Source organism: Apteryx mantelli, chromosome 1 (assembly GCF_036417845.1).
Source record: "Apteryx mantelli isolate bAptMan1 chromosome 1, bAptMan1.hap1, whole genome shotgun sequence".
In the NCBI taxonomy this organism is placed as follows: domain Eukaryota; kingdom Metazoa; phylum Chordata; class Aves; order Apterygiformes; family Apterygidae; genus Apteryx; species Apteryx mantelli.
Genome location: NC_089978.1, coordinates 66,803,296 through 66,823,631, shown reverse-complemented (window position 1 = coordinate 66,823,631; position 20,336 = coordinate 66,803,296). Strand labels below are relative to the sequence as shown.

Sequence of the window (20,336 nt, the reverse complement as noted above, 5' to 3'; positions counted from 1 at the left end):
AAACATTTGCCGTTCGTCTCTTCCCCTGGGGCAGAAGGAGAACAAAAACCAGTGCGGCGGCTGCTGGCTCTTTCCTTCCAGCCCACAAGCGCCGCCCCGCGCCCCGGCAGCGCCCGGCGAGGCCCCGGCGGGCAAGGCCCCGGCGGGGAGCCCCGAGGCGGGAGGCGGCGGCGGCTCCCCCCCTCGCGCAGGCTCCCCCGGCGGCGGCGGCAACCAGCCTCCCGCCTCGGGCAATGGAAAAACAGAGCCGCGCGCGAGCTCCTGCCCCGCCCCTGCCAGCCGTGCGGGGGGGGGGGGGGAAGGGACAGCCGCGCGCTTCCCGCCGCGCGCCTGCTCCGCCGCGGCGCGAGGCGCCCGCCCCGCCCGCGGGGGGAGGAGCGGCGCGCCCGGGCCCGCCCCGCTTCCTTTGTGCTCGGGCAGCTAACGGCAACCGCAGTCGCCGCTTGCAGCCTGGCCAGCGCGCCTCTGCCCGCCCGCTTCTCTTCTCCCTCCCCTCTTCCCTGCTCCCCCCTCCTTCCCCTCCCGCCGCGCTTCCCCCCTGCCCGCCATGTCGCTGGGAGCCGGCCCTGAGGCGGGTTTCTCCAGCGAGGAGCTGCTGACCCTGCGCTTCCCCTTGCACCGCGCCTGCCGCGATGGGGACGTGCCCGCCCTGTGCGCGCTGCTCCAGAGCTCGCCCCGCTCCGACTTGGCGGCCGAGGACTCCTTCTACGGCTGGACGCCCATCCACTGGGCCGCGCACTTCGGCAAGGTGGGGCCGCGGCTCGGCCAACGGGACGAAGGCGGGCGGCGGGGGGAGGGGGGGGAGGAAAGAGGGCGCGAGTCCCGCTCGCGCGCAATGCGGCGCCATCTTTGCCCCCTGCGCGCGCGCGCTGCCGGGAGGCGCCCGCCGCCCCCCTGTCCTCGGGGCACCGGGCGGCGGCGGTTTCCTCGGCCGCTCGTGGGGCAGAGCCGCGGCGCTCGGGCTTCTCTCCCCCCTCCTGCGGTCGGTGGAGTTGGTGGCACCTGCCACCCCTGAACCGCTCGCCTCCCCCCGCCCCCCCCGGTCGGCGGCGGCGGGAGTGGGCGTCCTTCCGCCCCCGCTGGCGGGCGGCCGTGGGTCTCCCGTTCAAAAGGTGCCTGCCTGGGTCACCGGCGAGGGGCCGCGGGAGCCAATGGAGAGGAGGAGGGGCAGGGGGCCCCGCCCACCGCTGCCCCCTCGGACCTCCCACGCGGCCGGAGCCGCGGCGGCGCCGCTTCCGCGCGTCCCTACTAACCCACCCTCTGCTCGTGCCCCATGCTTTGTCCGCAGAGTCTAGTCATGGCCCTTGTCGTCGTCAGACTCCCCACCTGGAGACTGTTTTGTTGTGGTGCGTCTGTTATGACAACCCGCTTGTTAGGCGTTTGGGAAGAAGATGATTGTGCTTGTAGAGCGCTCCTCTGTTGCCTTCAATGTGAAAGACAAATTGTGGTGTATATACGCACGTATGCGAGCATGGAATTAACTGCCTTGGCATCAGTGCGATGCAGAAAAGATCCAGATATGAAAAGTAGCTACGCTCAACTATAGATGTCGTTTCTCGATTCCACGGACAGAGTTGTGCGTTTAAGTGAAGGGTGGAAGCTGCTCGGTCCGTGTTCCTGAAACCTCTGCCTTCGCATTTTTTAACCTTAAGGTTCAAAAGGACCTGGTGATCTTTCTGAGCTGACAGGCAATGTTTGAAGCCTGCTATATAAGAAACCTAATGCCATTTTAAAAATAGTCCTTTGGTGGATTAAGAAGCTTGAAAATGAGAATTAGCAGCTATTCAGGCAACAGCCAAATGGAAAAGTTGCCCAAATATTTTTATAAAATACCTTTCTTCTCTGGCTTATCCTTAACTTCAAAAGCTTAAGATGGCCATTATCCAAATTTATTGATTTATGTAGGCCTTTCCTAGCTCTTAATGCTATTAATATTCTTTTCAATGCAGAATTGTAGCCTGGAAATACATGGTTTTTCCACTGATTTGTTTGGCTTTTGATTTTGAGGGGGTTTTCTTGTTGTTGTTTTCCCTCTCTTTCCCAACATATTTCTGTCTGTTTATTGATTGTGTGCTAGGGAAGGAAAATGAATGTACTTAGGCAGTCATAATGATTTATGAACGTGTATTAGGAGATGGGTTCTGTATGTTAGATGATGGGCTCTGCAATGCTTGTTTGAGAAGCACTTTAGGAACATAGCTGAAGTGGTTGTTTACCTGTTCAGAAGCTAATAGTCTTTCACATTTAGAAATAAATGCTTAAAAAAAACCCTTGTCATGAAGTAAGCTTGTACAAAATGCTATGATTTGGCATTATTAGGCATTATCAGTCTTCTGCCTATCATGTTATTTTATGATTCCTGTTTCCTTTCTCCATCTTGTAAGAATTTCTCTTCTGTCCGTGCATGCGGCAGTCTTGCTTTTGCCCTTCAAATGTGGAGTTGGGCTTTGGGGGCATCCCTCCCTCACTCCCTCCCTCTCCCTGGAGCCTCTTGTGCTTTTTACCTATTATGCTAGGATATATGAGGTTTTTGTGTATGTTATCATTCCTGTCAGAGACTCTTAGAGAAACAGCTGACAAAGGGAACAATGTAAGCACAGTATCTTGTAATGTTCATTCCTAGGTACCCACAGCAAAATGTACTTTGGTTTTGGGGGGTTCTTTTTGGTTGCATATGGCGGGGGAAACAAATCTGTCAAGGGAAATGAAACTTGCAAAGATGATATAGGCTACAGATGTTTTTATACTACTCTGCAAATATGTGCCTTTTTAAAAGTCTTCTGACAGCAGTGACTTCAATTTATGAAAGTCATGCGCATGTTCTTGTTGCGTGTTATTTCTTTGAGCTAGAGACTATACAGCACGCTTCAAAAAGATGCACTAATGTAACTGGATCCTAAATTTGATTTGTTTTGTGTCCGCTAGGGACAATTACACTTTTACCTTTCACCTGTTAATTGCCAAGAGTGAAACAATAGCTTTCAGCGAATGTTCACATGCATGGCTTTTATATTCTTTTTTATGACTTTTTTTCCCCCCCAAATTCAGACTGCTCATAAATTGCAAATGAAAAGTTCTGCTCTTTCTCAAAGTATTGGGATTTTAAAATGGTTGTGAAGCGTTCATTAGTAGTTACTCAACAAGACTCTTCCCCTCTTCTGGTACTTTTTTGTTTCTCTTGATTTTGGGGGGGCTTTTCACTTGTTTGTTATTCTTTTCCTGAAAGAAACTAGACAACAACAGAACTTCATGGCTATTCTTTTATCATAGAGTAATTTAGCAGTATGATCCAGGAGACGTGTTGGTGGCTCTAACTTTGTCTCTGCATGAGGCTGGAATGACAAAATCACTCTAGTTCCTTTCTGGAAGAAGTCTTTGTGGAATGACTTATAAGCAGTAAAATCTAAAAATTCATACATGTATGCGCACAAGCACACGCAGCATCAGTCCAGAGTTGGTGAGCTTTAACAATATACAAACCTTTCTTTTCCTTTACTTGTCGCACAAGTTGAACATGGAAGAAAGCCTCACTATATCAAAGGGCACTACAATATTATTATAGAATAAAGCTTTGTAGAACTACCTTCTTGCACACAATTGTAGATATGCCACAATGAGGAAGCACAATCAAAAGGCAGTATCCATTAGAAATGGATGTGTGAAAGAGGAAAGAAGTTTTTTATTTGGAAATACTAGTCTAGTAGCAATAAAAATATGGTATCTTAAAAAAATGAAAACATGGTATTTAGAAATAAATATGTCTTATTTTGTTGAAACATACCTGAAGAGCTTACAAATAATAATTAAATTATAAGAAAAGTGAATTAAAAATGATAGATGAGTATTCCTGGTTGTAATATTTGAAATTCTAGTGAAAGTATGCTCTTTTTGTTTGGTTTTTGGTATTTTTGTTTGTTTGTATGATGTATTCTCAGGATATTCCCTGACAGCAGTTCTCTCCTTATAGATTGAGATCTAAATGGATTATCATTAGAGCTGCTATATTCAAATTAGAGTTAATTATATAGTGCCCTAAATTTTACTGCCATTCTGTAGTTTTCTGATGAAAAGAAGATGGATCAGAATGTGAAATCGTTAGTGATCTGAAAAGCTGCCATATAGGTAGAAAACAAAAGGCAAGGATAAAATAGAAAGCTGCTGTTACTTTGCTTTATTTTTTTACTTATTTTCATTTTTATTTTTAACTGCTTGCATATGTATTTTTTTTCTTTAACTGTACCTGCTTGTTTGTACTCTTCTCTGACATTTAAATATATTTTTGCCATTTGGCCATTTACATCATAGCAAGCAAAATAGTAGTGCAGTACACTGTTTCTTTTGGGACAAAAGCATTACAAATAAAAATGTCAATCTCTTCCTTGGTATTTTGCCAGTATCATGGACTACATGGATACTTGTGCATCTTCTTCATTAAATCACACTTTCACCTCCATTTTTAGGTATAGTAATAAACTGGAAAATGTCTCTAAGTAAAAAAGGGTGCTTAACAAGAGCAGACTCGTGTCCTGTCCTAAAACATAAGTAATCCAGTGGGTTTTTGGTTTGAGGTCTGTTTGCATTTTACTATCCACAGAAGTAACTTACCTCACTTTTCAATAGTGTTGGAAGAAGCAGTTTTTTCTGCCAGCCATGATATAGAAGACAGCATGCTTCAGCTTTTAATAGGATGCAGCATTGTTTTCATTGTTAGAACCCTTTAAGAGATAAGAAAAAGAAAAGCTCAAGGAAAAAAAAATTTTTACATGTGAAGTCATATATTTAATCATGACATGTATCCATCTTATAAAGCAGATTTAAACAGTGCTAGAAGACACTGGTTCATTAGTTCCACTCCCCCCCCCCTCCCCCCCCCCAAATTGGCAGACTGTAATGCCTACCTCTTTCAGCCCAGTTTCTGTGCAGGAAGTACTACTCTTTGCTGAAGTTATAATGCTTATATGAAAGTGTTCTCAAATTAATTCTATAAAAAATCTATTTCAAAAACTGGCTGAACTTTTGCAGAGGAACCTCTGGGTGTAGCTGGTGTTTTTTTCCATCATTAGTAATTATTTATTAAAGGTTAATGGCCATATTGGGAGTGCTAGTATGTAGACAATAAGAAAAATCTAAGATCAGAAAATACAGCATTTATTTGGGTAACCTAGCATTAGAATTATATTTTTATTATACTAGTTTTGCTATACCTTGATGTAACTATCATTGCTTTTTTGCAGTACTTGTTTGCTTTTAAAAAGATACTTTCTCTTTTGTTAATGTTAAGGTTTATGGAGCTAGATTCATTAGTACTGCAATATTTCAGTTACCCTCACCCCTGGACACTTTCTTCATGGTGAGTTTGCAAAACTAATAGAAAAATACTTTAATAGTGATTGGTCCTTTTATCTCATTTACGTAACTTGTTGAGATCAAGAATGTACAGGTTAAAAAAGATATATGAGTAAGACTGACATTAACCAGCAGCAGAGAATATCATTGGAATTTTGATGTTTGTGCTTTCAGCCTTAATCAAGCTGCCGACTGACTTTCTGATGTTTTCTAATCACTCCTTTATGAATGAATTATTCCACAGCTGTTGTATGGCTAATAAACATTTTTTTTAATTATGGGAAACTGACCAGTAGATTTTTGTTTTATATGACCCAGTGCCCTGAATCATTGCGGTAGGGATTTTTTTTTCTATTTTGTTATTGTGTGTGTGTGTGTGTGTGTGGTGGTGTTTGTTTTCTAACCACAATAAATTGAAGCCTAGACTAACTTGTTTATTTTACGATAGTGCATTCCTTTTCCTATCAACAAAAAGACAGTGTCACTATGTGAAACAGAAAAAGAGTACTTTTTGACTGGTTTTGAAAGTTGAGATCATCATGGCTGTGGTTTCTTAGTGTCTACAAATGTGATGTTATGAACATTTAAAAATAGCAGCTGTTCTGATATCTGACACTTCTGGTTAGTATGATAGGAAAATGAAAGCCAGAATATAGAGAGTGGCAAAGTAATTTTTTTTTTTTTTAAAGCCAAAAGCTTTTTTGTTAGCACTACTACAGACATGCATGCTATCTCATTTTAACAGCTCTTCAGCTGTAATAACAGGAAAGTGGTGAAAATGATTCATTCCTTGTTAGATATAGATTAACTTTAAAACTGTTAGTTTTCCTTAATAATCTGCTTCAGTTCCTTCAGGAAAACATTAAAGAAGTTTAAAATCTTTCTTTCATTTTCCAATTTACTTTCCTCTAAACTTTCTGAAAAATACTTCTGTATATCTCCTAACAAGACTCTATTATTTTGGCAAAAATTAATTAATGTCTGTTTATTATCATGTTTGCAGCTTTGCTATTTCAGGAACTTTTTTTTCCCCCTCTAACAAAAGTGAACCAACTTATCCGTTGAAGTCAGCTCTGAGGTATTTGTGCCCCCTCCTCCCCCATCCCAAAAATTAATGTTGACATTCAGTTTTGAGGGGGAGAATTAAGTGCTTTTCAGGTATGGTATCTGATCAAAGAATATAGGGAGAAAGGGAACAATCCTAATGTTTACATTCTCACTGATTGTTTTGCATCCACTTAGTTTCACCAGTTATGTTAATTTTCTGGGATGTTTTTATTTAACCCGTGCTAATTGTGTCATAGCACATCTTTATAAAACTTTTATTTTTATTCCCTCATGTCTTTAAAGCTGGAGTGCCTAATGCAGTTAGTGAGAGCTGGAGCTTCTGTAAATGCCAGTACAACACGTTTTGCTCAAACACCAGCCCACATTGCTGCTTTTGGAGGACATCCTCAGTGCCTGATTTGGTTGATTCAAGTGGGGGCCAACATAAACAAACAGGTATGGACTAATGCATGTTTCATGTCTGTGTATAATTTTGGAATGATGGTTTTGGTCCCTTTTTACTGCACGTATCTACATGTACATGTAAAGATTATATCCTAAACATGAGCATAAGTCAAATGACTTGATGAAAAAGGCCTGTAACTGATAGTTGTCGTAGAGATAGAACTAATAAATGTTCTTTAAGCCCCTTAAGGTTTGGAAAGCATGCTTATTTCTATCAGGAATTGACATCTTGCTACTTCGTGGAACAAAATGGTTTCATGCTGGTCTGGTGTTGACAGCATTAGCGATTATACTAATATTGTAATGCCTCCATAGGAGGAAAAAAAAATAAAAGAAAAAAAACTAATGAGAAAGGTCTTTCTCATTTAAATATATCAATAATTGAAAAATGAACTAGTGACTTCACCATTATCTACTGAATCACAAGACCTTAATGGTTCTTCATGATTTAGTCATAAATCTAGCTAGTACTAGTAAGGCCTGCCATGGTTTATTTTAAGTTGTATTTGGTTTCATACTGTTTCCATTTTTAGATTATTTCTAAAGTTCTGCTAGTAACTTCCTGTGAGTAGGTCAGAAACACGTACTTTGTTAACGAAGTATGAATGAGTGAATTTTTTTTCTCTGATAATTTTCCACTACTGTTACTCTGTGTGTGGATAATGCTTTATTTGGTAGCAGAGAGTGGATTAATACAGCAAAATATATGTAAAGGACTCTTGTACTCTGCTACAGTAACAGAATCAAGTGTTTAAAACTTCTATGCTTTTGCAGAATCCATTCAGTACTGAAAGGATCTATTTATGTGCTGTGCATACATAATATGTACCTTGAGATCAGTACTGGAAAATTTTATTTATAATGTTCTATGATAGTAAATGCATATGCTCTAATATTAATTGCTAAAGCTGTAGTACAGCACTGCAGCTGTAAAATCTCTGGCCTGAAGCATCTTACTTTTTTGTAAAATACTTAGTGGCCAGACTGTGTTTTATATGCAATAAAGTTAAGCTAAGATTGCAGAAGAACTTGAACTTTTGCATTTCTAGAACTTTTTTAGTTATGCAAAAATAAGAAATGGGGAAGTTTGTGTTGAGTTTGCAGAAAAGAAGGCTGGTGCATTGAGAACAGCTGTGAGAGACACCAAGAGAATTGTAGAAACAATGAAGGTGACTGGATGCAGAGGCTATAAACCACATCTTCTCCTTGATACCTGAAACAAGTAACTTATGCAATAAGCTATTATTGCGTAGCAGTAGAATCTTCAGAAAAGAAAATGCAAGAACTAGAAATGCATCTGGAGTCCAGGTGAGAATGTAAAGAAATGGTGATGAGAGAGGAGACATGGCATGCATGGACTAAAGATCTACATATATCTGCTAAATGAGAAGAGAAGAATGAGTGCAGATGAATGAATGAGAAGAATGAAAGCTTCAGCTATGAGGATAAAGAGAACTGATCAGTGAGGTTGAAATGGAGTTGAAGAACAAGGTTGCTGTCCTGCAACATGATGGAAAAAAAATTGAGAGATCTAGTGGATGAGGTTATAACAAAGAAGGAGGTAGCATTTAGCCCTCAAAAGAAGAGGAGAAAAATGTGGAGAGATCCTTCCTTGAGCTCAGGGCAACAATGTAGATGTCTTTAAGGGAAAGCAGAAGGCAGTATAATCTGCAATTAAAAGCAGACTGGAAACTCATTCCCGCTTAAGGAGTGGGCTAGTCTTCATGACTTGGGAGTATTCTTTCTAAACCGATGGCCTGTCACTAAGCAAATCCAAATAATAAAGATCTGTGGTCCTCCACAGGAGGAAGAGTGATGTGGTCCTGAATTTTTTCTATTGAGATAGTGATGATCGTATCCTACAGATTTCCAAGGATGGATTTAGATACTGACAGGGAGTGGACACTAACATAAATAATACATGTCTTCCACAATGTAACCTACCAATATGTTGATGATAATGGTAGGGTCAAGTTACACTTGAGTGTAATAGGCAGCTGCTTTCTATTTATTTATTTATTTTTAACCCCCACAAAATATTGATTGAACATGCAAGAAGTATCTTAATTAGATTTAGTAATAAGGTAAGAAGATAGCTCTAATTAATTAAAATGTTAGTAGAAACAAAAACAAGTCTCCAAGTTGTCTTTGTTAAGATGCTACTGGTCAGTCACACAGGTTTTACCTGCACAAGAACTGAAAGCTAGACAGTATATTTAGGTGCTACTTGTAGGAGCAAACACAGCCTGCAGATACTTGGGACGTTTCATATGTGACCATGAAAAGCATAGTGTAGTTTATCTCCCCAGTTCCTTCCTGCTGTTTGCTCACTTAAAGTCAAATTCTGTTACTCTTATTGGAACTGCTTAATAAATGATCTTAGTTTCTTATTTATTGCCAAACAATTTCAGGTTATCATGTAGGGCTTCCATGCACACTTCCAAGCTTTTGTAGCATTATTTCCTGATGCATATTTTGATTATTCCTCTCAGCTCCCTGACTGATGCTGTCCTTCAAAGAGACATAGTCACTGGCTAATGCCTGTGTGAGGACAAGTGTTCTGACAACACTGGATTCAAAACACATGCTGAGAGAGATCTGGGAATACTTGATACTCGAACTAGTAAAAATATGATTCCAAACTGATTCTTAGTCATTAGCTCCAGACTAATTTATCACCTTTGGGAAAAGAAAAGGATAGCTTCTGAAACAGAATCCACCTGAATCTGAGTCCTGGTGTAAACCTCCAGTACTCACTAGAACTTCCATGCATGCTTTCTCATCTGGCCTGAGGTTTTTAGCTCACACTGCTGGCCACAAGTTCAGGGAAAACATTAAGATGCATATCTCAGTGCTGGTGACAGTTGCCCAGGACCCTATTCAGGTAGCAATGATTAAGGACAACCGCTGAAAACTCTGCCTGTCACAACTGTATCTTGCTTCTTAGCAACTTTTCTTCCCATTCTTAGAACCTCTGTTTCCTCTCAGAAAGAAACAAATTTCATTGCAAAAGCCCCTGTTTGCTCTTGGATCTGTCTCTCTCTGAATGGTGGGCAGGTTTTTTTTGTTTGCTTGTATTTTCTTTTTCCCTCCTCTCCCCACAAAGGGTCACCATAAAAATTCACAGGAGAAAGCTGAAGTACCAAGCAATGATCCTGCCTATTTCTACCCAGCAGTGGGCAAAAGAGAAAGCCCTACTTGGTGGGTTTTTGCCCTTTTTATTTTTTTTTTTTTCCTCTCTCCCCTTCGTTGGGCATTCCTGTTAATTATTCTTAGTATCATTGTGAGTCAACACCTCCACTTATCTGCCTGCCTGCTCTAGTTCTCTGTTACAGTGCAAAGCAATTATACTGCTGCTACTTTCCCTGATTTTTTTTTTTTTCTGTTGCTTTATCCTTGTCATAATATAGGTTGATTCTGTGCTGCTATGCACAGATAATCATGAGTCCTTTTTAATAAAAGGCCTGTTAATTCATTTAAATATTTTTCCATCTGGACTTAGCATGTTAAATTTTTTTCCTATTGGAAATGGCCTGTGTTGATTTGCAGAAAACAGCTTCATGTGGCCTACCTTACAATAAAGGGATAAGAAATACTGCTTCTATACAGGTGATGCTAATTTACTTTTCACCCAGCCAGTTATCACCACGTGGCAGCGGTGACAGCAAGAAAGAAGACTAAGGAGGGTAGGATTACCCATGCTGGCAAGAACTGTAAGCACATTGATGTCTTTGGGAGAAAAATAATCTCATTCCTTTGTGTTATAGTTTTGTATTTTAAACTACCTATTCCTGCTGGATTAAATCTAAATAAATAAAAATATTCCATCAGCTCTCATCTGTCCTCAAAATCCAGAAGGAGAAACGATCATGAATTTGAAGCATTATTAGCAAAGAATTGGAACCATACTACAGTCATCTTCACCTTCTTCACTTCCCGGCTTCAGAAGGGAGAGGGTGCTGGGTCTAAGAAATCTGAACATCTTTTGGAAATGTGATGAGTTCGTAGAATTCGGAATTCTGTCAGTTGAGTAAGGAACTGAGTTAGTTTGTACTTGTTGTCAGGTAAGATGGTGCTTCCATGTCTCAGTAAGATCTCTATACTAGAAGTATTTTTAAAGTGCTCACATAGTTAAAAACCTCCGGTGCTAATGTGCGTGGGGGCATCTTGTCTTAAAAGGAATAGTTACAGGTAAGTAACTTTTCTATTTTTTTTTTAATAAAAAGCAGAGGATTAAAGGTACTAGTTAATTTTTAACTGAATCATTTAGGCATTTAGAGCAATTTCACGTTTTCTTCTCCAGATTCAATTGAAAGAGATGAAAGCTAACAGAAATTTGCATCCCCCCAAAAGATGGGAAGAGGCAAATAGAGTAAAAAATGACTGTAGACTGGACTGAATAAATAATCACCTCTAAAAGAGGAGCGGGAATAAGCAGAGTAGCAAAGACTTCAGCATAGAAATAAAAAGAGAACAAGGAAGGAAGCTAGGTAGCTATTCAGTAAAATGAGATACAACTCAAAGATAATTTAGTCATAACCCCAAGCTAAACAAACTGCACTTGTCTTCAGAAAGGACAGTGTTCCTCCTCCATGGGAATTTAGAACTTAGTTTGCTCCATGTAACCAAAAAAGAGGCAGGGAAGAGGGGTGTCTTGTGCCCCAAAATGTATGATGCCAAGTATAGAGCCAAGTAACCTAGCCACTGAACTGTTCTCAGGAGCTTCTTGAAAAACCTGTTTTGTTGCTTTTTTTTGTGTGTGTGGCCATCCATTCTAGTTGTTGAATCTAAATAGAATTGTTCTGAAGCCTTGTTTTCTTCTGTAAGCTTGATATTTTGGATGTGTTTTAAGAAAGAGTAAACATTAAAGCCTTCTTGTTTAGTGGGAAATAATTTTTGTCTTCCATTCTAGCTCGTGACCTAGAGAGGATTTCTTTGTAGAACTAGGAAAATATTTCAGATAAATGGAAGTGCGAATACATTCAGTCTTCTAGGAGAACTTCAAAAGAAGATAATGAACATTAGTGATAACTGAAAGTTAGGTGCAGTAATTAAAAGGAATGGTATAAAAATCTAAATTCACATATTCCATAATTCTCTTAAATATTTTCTCAATTCCTTGGCTTCGGAGAAGGGGATACTGGCTTTTCTAAGTGAGTGGTTGAAAGAAGCCCTTCTTAAGGCATGTACTCTTCTGAGGTATTTACCTTTTTCTCAGTATTGGTGGGGTGATTATTAGCTGCTGCAAGTTTAGGTTAATCCTCTTGGATTGGTGCCTTGGTGAGGAGCTCTTTTGCAAAGGAAGAAGAGCCTTTCCTTCCTCATCATTTCCCCACAACAGTACTTAATTCATTCAGTTCTCCAAGCTTTATCATAGCATAGCTGGCATACCTAGCAACATGCTAGGTATATGGGGCTAGTAAAGATCCTCCTCATCTGTCATATGCATGCCTAGTTGGAATAACTTGCCCTGAACGGAACTCTGATCCTGAAGGTTTATCTTTTAAGTTAGAGTGGGATTATAAATATAGATGATGAGCCAAATTAAGAGGCAAATCCCTTCTTTTTCTGCACTCTTACCTCTTCAGCAGGAGGGGGTAATGGAAGCCGAATAACAAAATGATGAATTGAAGACAGGTTCCATGATGGGAAATGAACTATTTTATGGAGGAAATTGTTTTGGATAAGTTAGTGCCAAATAAATTCCCATGTATGATAGTTAATAAAACTTTATCCCCATTAAATATATCTGTCTTCCTGTAACTTCAAATAAAGATAAATACCAGAAATAATAAATGGGAGCAATAATAATAAGTAAGAAAAATTATGTAAACTTCATTGGAAGGCAGTCTTCTTTCCATCAACTACAGACAGCCCTCCTGGAAGGAGGACTGTATGGCTCTTTTCTAATCACTAAGGACTCTAAGGAGTTTTCTGCTCTTCCTGCCTCCAAAACTCTGCTAGCCTTAGCAATTTCCCTTAGTTTATAACATGTCTTTGTTACCATTATTGTTACTTTCTGTTCAGCTGAATGCATGTCTTAAGCATTGGTAGACTGGTTTATCATCAGTGAATTTGTGTGTAACTTGTTATAATAATACTTTACTCTGAAATTAAATTGGCAAGTAGCAAATTGAGAATACATAAAACAATGAAAAATTCATGTTCAAGTTATATTTACACGGTCTAGATGATGTGATCGGATTTCTCAGAAGCTTAGCAGAGATCTTAAAACACCTGTTACCTTCAAGATCAAAATGGTAGTAAGATTATATTTTGAATATGTTTGTATTTCAAATAGAACTAAAATGTAATTAGTACTGTAAAGTTAGGTGTGAACATCATTTTGTGTAAAGACTGGCAAGTCAGTGAAGATGTGCAATAGTTCCTCTTGGCACTATTTTAATAAATGGAATGGGGAAGCAAAAATTAGACATATACAGTTAGAGTTGGTTTAATGTCAGTGGAACAGACAAGTCAAGTCTGTCAAAAATTGAGAGAGGAAAGAAAGGCTGGGGAAGAAATAAAGAAACTTGCTAGGCAATTAAAATTTTGAGGACTGGGACAATAAATCCATGTAACAAACCAATAACTGAACAGTTACTTGCTGTTTCAAGGCAACATCCCCTTACAGGTTCGCCTGCATGGTTCCTGATACTGATGGTTAGTTGCACGTACTGAATTTCATCTGCAGTCTATAGATCATGACGCATGAAATTCACCTGCTGCTTACCAATTGCATTTATACAATTGCTGTAGATTCTTTCTGTTATCTGAGAAGCTAGTTTGCAGAGAGGAATTTCCTTAAAAAGCAATGCACTTTACTCAGTATGTTTGCACATATTGTGAAAAGGCTGAACGATTAGATGTGCTGGTTAACACTACTGGAATGTAAATGGATAAAGATAGTCTCAAAAAAGAAAAGTCCATAAGACAAAGGGGTCAAACATACATGTCTCAGGAGAGATCTGGCCTGTATATTTCTTGTGAACCCCAGGGTCATATTTATATTGCAATGGAGATATGCACAGATATTCCTCACCTGGTGAGTATTCTTGATGTAATACAGTACTGTTTCAGTGTGTCAGCAAGATCTGGAAGCAGTATAGTCCCACGAGTATGACCATACTGCTTCTAAACTCAAGATGGCTTGCTCAGTGCAAGGTATTAGGGAACAAATGTGCTAGGAAACGAAATATGATGGTGTTAGTATAACTTGTTATTGTAATATGGGCTGGTTTTTAACCAGGTTTGCAGAATATGACTGTACTGATTACCAGGTTATTGGATAATGCTCATCTTAAGAGTTAATGCCCTGGCCGTTACTTCCTACTAAGTATATTTACCTCAGAGCCTACTGCAAACTTCAAAATAATGTTATAAAGTACCTGATGCATTTGCTAGTCAATAAATGCTGCATTTATATATCTGCTTGCTTAATTAAAATGAGTAATGTAAAGTAAGCTTTCATTTTTAAAAAGACTATACTTGACAAAATGTAGTTTGTCTTTACAGGATTATGTTGGTGAAACTCCTATTCATAAAGCAGCACGGTCTGGTAGTATGGATTCCATAAGTGCCCTTGTGGCTCATGGTGCGCAAATAGAGTAAGTGAGGTTTTTTGCTTTGTTGATTGTTGTGTGTTTAGCTAACTAACTTAGACCAGTAAACACAGATACTAATGTCAGAAAGAAAAATCAAAACAGCAGATACTTGACTAAAAGACAGCTAGACATGTTCAACTGTAATAATGCCCAAAATGTGTTGCATGTCTAGTAATAAAGCATATTGTACTTAAGTAATATCACTGTGCTACATTAGTATTGCATTTATATCTGATCTATTAAAATTATACTTAGCAAGCTTTTGTGAAATGCCCCCAAATTGCACGTTTTATAAAATGTATAGTTATTACAACAAATTTACACCTTACACTGGTGAATAAATTTAGAAAGCAATGCAAAAACAACATCATGTGCAAAATAGCATTTCACTCACTCCTAGCCATTAGTTTAATTCTGTTTGTTAGTATATCATGTATTTGCACTGTTAACTTTTTTCTTTAAAGGTTTATGTACTGCAAAAACATTCAGAAAATCTCACAAACTTTTGCAACTTACAGCATGGACAAAATGGATGCAGTTTTCACCTAGAAATGTTGAGTATAAGCTCTATGGCTTATAATAACGTAAATACTTTAGCAATTTGTTTTAAGTAGAACTAGCCTTATTATATTAAATGATAACTAGTCTGTTGTATTTTAACCTGCAATATGAAACTTTTGAGTTGTAAGTGGAATAAGAATCATATAGTTAATTTCTTGTTTTACCCTTTGGTTTCCATCTTACTGTTTTTGTAATGATGACCTAATAAATCTACCTTAAAATTTAACTTTTTCAATGGTATCATAGAGTATTCAGGAAATATAGTAACTTTTAAGTTAACTGTAATGAGCAAATTACTTTATATGAATGAATCATTTCATAAAAAATGACGCTGAAGTAACTTATGCAGCTGTCAATGTCAGTTATTGACAAGTTTCATGAAATCAATCTTAATTTTATAAATTCCCATTTTGCATTCACTTTCAAATGTCTTAAGATAAACTTGGATTTAAATTTACTGTGGAATTGAGCAAACCTTAATTATCATCATCAATTAGTATGTAATCTTGTAATTTTCAGAAAGCATTCAGTTGAAAGAGAAGTTTCAGAACTACATAAACAATTTGAAATGAGTGACGAGAGTAAGAAGAGAAAGTGTTAGATCCCATAGGACTTTCAAAATAAGTAGCTGAGTACCTGAGGTTGGAGATATGGCTGCAACTTTAATTTATGGAGTAAAAATTTTTTTAAACATCATATTTGCAAGACATAGTGAAAACATTTTTGTAAAAGTTTGAGAATAATGTCTGCCTTTGACCAAAGCTATTTTTGATCACTTTCTAATGTAAAATGCAGCAGAAATAGCACAGGTTTATAGCTGTTTTATTGAACAGAAAATAATTTGGATTCTCAGTTTTGTAACTTTAAATTCCATCTGTGTTACGGTAGCATACACTCACCATGAGTTTTATAGGTAAATAAAATCCTGTCCGGGAAATGTTACCATCAATGATGCCAATACAGTAGGCTGTAAGAGAGTTTTTAGTCATTTAGAGGATCAGGACTTTTCACCAAGTAGTTTAATTTTGGGTGAAATTCTGGCCCCGAGACCCGAATGAGAGAGAGCTATTGACTTGACTGAGGTCAGGATTTATTCCATCGAATCTAGTTTTCAGACCCCATATTTTAAATAAGGCCAAATCCATGTGTATGCTTCTGACAGTGATATTAATTTTCGGTCATCTGGGTTTGAAAACTGGGCCCATATCTAATGGTTCTGTTGATTTCTTGATTTTTATAACATCTTGAAAATGTAGAACCTCTACAAATTTTATCTCCCTTATTTTGTGGCTTCTGTTAGGAGGAAAAAAAAAAAAAAAGGAGGGAGACTTCATCCTTATTTGAGTTTTAGTTAGTATATCTTAACTGAAATGATAATTAACTGTGTAGGACCAAGGCAAGAGTTTATAGAACTAAGTACTAATCAGCAGAACTGATGTGCTGATCTGTACTGATGATGAATTTGGCTTTTTTGATGGGACTTAGGTCTTCTGATCCAGGCTTTATTTCCATATACAGTTATTATGGTATCAAAAAGTAGTTACGTGAAGATGCAGAGAATATCCCTTTTGACTGCAAATAGTCACGTATACTCCTTATGCCTGATATATATAGTAAACAGTGTTGCACCATTACTAGTTTCACAGAGAAAGTAAAACAGGGATGTTAAGATTTCATTATTACACTAATAATAGTTTTCAGCAGTGTAATATTGCAATAAATGTATTTTTAATAAGTGAAATACTGCTCTTAAAATGTAATAACTTGAACTACTGTAATCTTTGATATCAGCATTTACTGTGTCCCTGCATTATTCACTGATTTGGTTATACTGGAAGCCAAAGAATATTGACAATAGTCCAGTAAAGGATAAAAGTAAGAATTTTAGTTTGAATAATTTTACCTCATTTGAATTGTTCTACTCTGTTGCAGGCTTGTTAGTCTATTGCTTTTACAGAGAAATACAATATGTTGCAGTCTCTAAATTTCATCAAGTGTTGCATTGTTTTCCTAATTGATGAGAGAGAATTTGGGTCTCTATTCCTTTGTAAATTTTTAGTAATATTAAACAATAATAATTGTACCCCAGTGAAAATATTTTGATTTCTTTTGTGGTATTTACCTTCTCATTTTAGCTGAAGCATATTCTGTGCACAGTATGTCCTACAGCCATAAAAATGGTTGCTCCACTAACTATGGTATTCATGGACCCTTGAAGAGGGGGAAGCAGGTGGTCACAATGTCCTCATATGAGTGAAAAGGTTTGCTGTGTAACTGACTTTTTAATGTGGATAGTACCTTTTAAAAAGTATCCATAATAACTGCTGGATTTTCACTAAAATGGCATAATGATGCAATTTATGTATGATTGATTGTGTATTATTTATAATGGTGACAAACCAAGTGTCCACAGCTCTTTACAGAGGTAAAGCCGTCTTGGTGCCATGTTTTGTTTTGCTCTTTTAGTACACTATTTTTCAAATACTGGATATTATACAATTTCAGAGATTATATCAGAGGTTATATGTAAATATAAAATTCAGATATAAGCATAGGACATTGCTGAATAAATAATAATAATAATAAAAGTAGATGCAGCTGTTAATTATACTAATTTGAACTGTTTTCTTTCATTTCATGCCTATGTGTTAATGCAACTCAATTGTGTATCGTGTCCACTTGTGAATAAAAATTCTTCTGCAACTGTCATTTGAACAGTTGTATATTCCTTAGCAACTTGGTCTTGAGCTAGGAGAGAAGCTTCAAATACTAGTTTTTGTTTCATCTGTATTCTCCTGGGATAGAGAGAGATATAACTTAAGGTCAGGATGTGGCTTAATATGTATCCATCCATTTGAACATAGAAAATCTTGATGAAGAACATTTCTGCTTATACTGATAAAATAATACCATTGTTACTTGCTTACTACAGAGGTAAATTGATCAAGATGCTTGAATACTGGGATAGGAAAGCTTTTATTTTTCCCAGGCAGAAATCTTAAGGTTTTTGGAAAATATAGTTTTGTCTACCGTGATGGGGTGCTACAAGGACTTGAAGAGGTATTTTCCTTTCTGGTTTCTGATACTCTGGTCTTCAGGTTTGGGAAAATAACTGACATGCTGGAATAAATATACCAGTACATCTGTTTCTGCCGGATGACAGATTCATATCATAACATTCATCTGCTTGTTCAGGGAAACGTTTCAGCCACTTTCTTATTAAAGCTGACTAACATTCATTCTTTTTACAATGCCAGAAATGTTGCATCTCCAGTATTTATTTTTCTTAGTAAGAACTTTTCTCTAATTCTTTGACACTGACTTAATTCATCTTTACAGCTGATGTGCTGTGAACTGTGTTGCATTGTTTAAAAAGAAACGTAATTTCTTGTTGTTTCTTCACAACTGCTCCCCACCCCCTGTAACATAGGAATCTGTCTAATATAGATTCTCGTTGTGCCTTTGGATCAGCCCTTTGTGAAATTCTTGTAGTACTGTTCTTGTTGAAGTGAAATCTGTTTCAAATTTTAACTATGACCTCTACTGTGATTTCCCAGCTGTTCTTATTTGTACCTTTGCAACTTCTTGACTTTCTGAAATTCAGTTATCTTTAGTGAATAGACAGAAGAGTGATGTGTAGGTTTTGTGATGATAAACAACATAGAGACACCTTAAAAAATGGGTTATTCCTTTGTTATGTAAACAGTCAGTTCCTCTTAAGTCTGGAGGGGAAATTCTTATGGCCTGTTCTCTTCAAGGGTCTCAGAATTTGGATATCTCCTTTGTTAGTTTAGTTGTTTGTTACCTGGAAAACAGATATTGCTGCATGTGTCTGGATTTCTTCCTGCTTTTTAAAAAAAACTCTTAGCAGATACCTATAATTCTTTAGCATTTGCTTGTTTTCCTTATCTAGGTAACTTAACTACCCAACTTCTAATATTGAACTGCAACTCATTTCTGGTGTTACATACTCATGATTTGAAATGCCATTGCTGTGTCTTTTTTTTTTTTTTTTTTTTTTTTTTTTTTTACTTTGGATGCTATACTGTTATATTGATTCAGTGTAGAAGAATCAACATCCTACTTTTTCTTATTGTCATTTACCCCATCTTGAGAATAATACTTCCAGTTCCTGCTGATTATTTGTTTACAAATAAGTTAGGTACTTTTTCAATAGAATGGCTGTTACATATTTATTACTATATTAATATTTTTGTAGTGTTTAATACTTTTTAACTCTGAAGATCTCTTCATAGATAATTCCTTCTGCAAACCTGATTGCCTTTTCTCCATATAGCAGTTAAATGGCCAGATTAATTAATATTGTTGTATTATTAGATGGTGCAGGATAGTTGAGGAAAATATGTGACTTTTTTTTGTTCTGTTTCATTGTGTGTAATAAGTATTTTAAGGCCCTCATACTAGTATTCTTGTCGTTAGTCATTCTGCAATATGGAGGCTACAAGTTTTGGGGTACTGGCTTCCCTTCCCATCACATACAAATTCTTATGGAAAGGCAAAGTTGAAGTGGCTTGTATATTTCAGTATAAATGTAGTGAAACTCTAATTCTTCTTGAAAATAATTACAAGTAAAGCTTGCTAGTTTTTTGCATGTTTGGTTTCACTCTTGATTTTTATCATTGTAGAAGAACTTAAGTGGTTTGTAGGAGGTTGTGACCATGGAGTTAGGCAGTATCGTAAGTTGTTTGGATTAGTTCCATGGAAATATTTGGGAATACTGAGACCAGTCATTCATATATGGATAAGTGGTAAATCAAAGAGAGGAAGAAAGAGGCTCAGTCTTACAGTAAACCAGGATGAGAGAGGATAGTTTTCACAGCCATAGCTGTTTTGTGTAATTGTAGGAAGCTGAGGCAAACTCTCAGCACTCGGTTCCCTGAGTCTGGTAGTGGATTATTCTTCATGAGGGTGAAATAACAGCAGTGGTTACTGACGTCAGTTCAGAAAGAGAGAAGAATTTGAGAGGTTTGTACTTTTTGTGGAGAAAGTTAAATCCTTCATTAAAGCAGTGATATTTTGTGACCTTTCTTGAAGAAAGGGCGCAGGATATGGGTCAGCTTGATAGGGAACTTATTCATTAGCAATGAGACTCTTTGATTTATAGCACTGGTTTCTTTGCTTTTCTTCAGTCCAGAAGAGCTGGATAAAGGACAGTGAAATGTTATCAACACTTTTAAAAGATAACTAAGATTTCTGGCAGGAATGTTAGGGCTTTTTTGTGGGAGTGATCTGCCTTCTCAGATGATATTGTGTTTATGTTCACTGTGCAGCTTCCCTTAAGATAGGTTATTT

General features: G+C 37.9%; 1 protein-coding gene across 1 annotated transcript in view; it reads left to right on the top strand.

Annotated features, from left to right (window-relative positions):
* The first annotated feature begins 428 nt into the window (after nucleotides 1-428).
* ANKRD10 (ankyrin repeat domain 10) overlaps nucleotides 429-20,336 on the top strand; it is a 38,255-nt gene continuing 18,347 nt past the window's right edge. Inside the window, 5 exon segments of the mRNA XM_067294007.1 lie at nucleotides 429-748; nucleotides 6,697-6,849; nucleotides 14,374-14,465; nucleotides 14,927-14,937; nucleotides 14,940-15,015. Coding sequence (XP_067150108.1) covers nucleotides 548-748; nucleotides 6,697-6,849; nucleotides 14,374-14,465; nucleotides 14,927-14,937; nucleotides 14,940-15,015 — 533 coding nt within the window. The 5' untranslated portion in view covers nucleotides 429-547.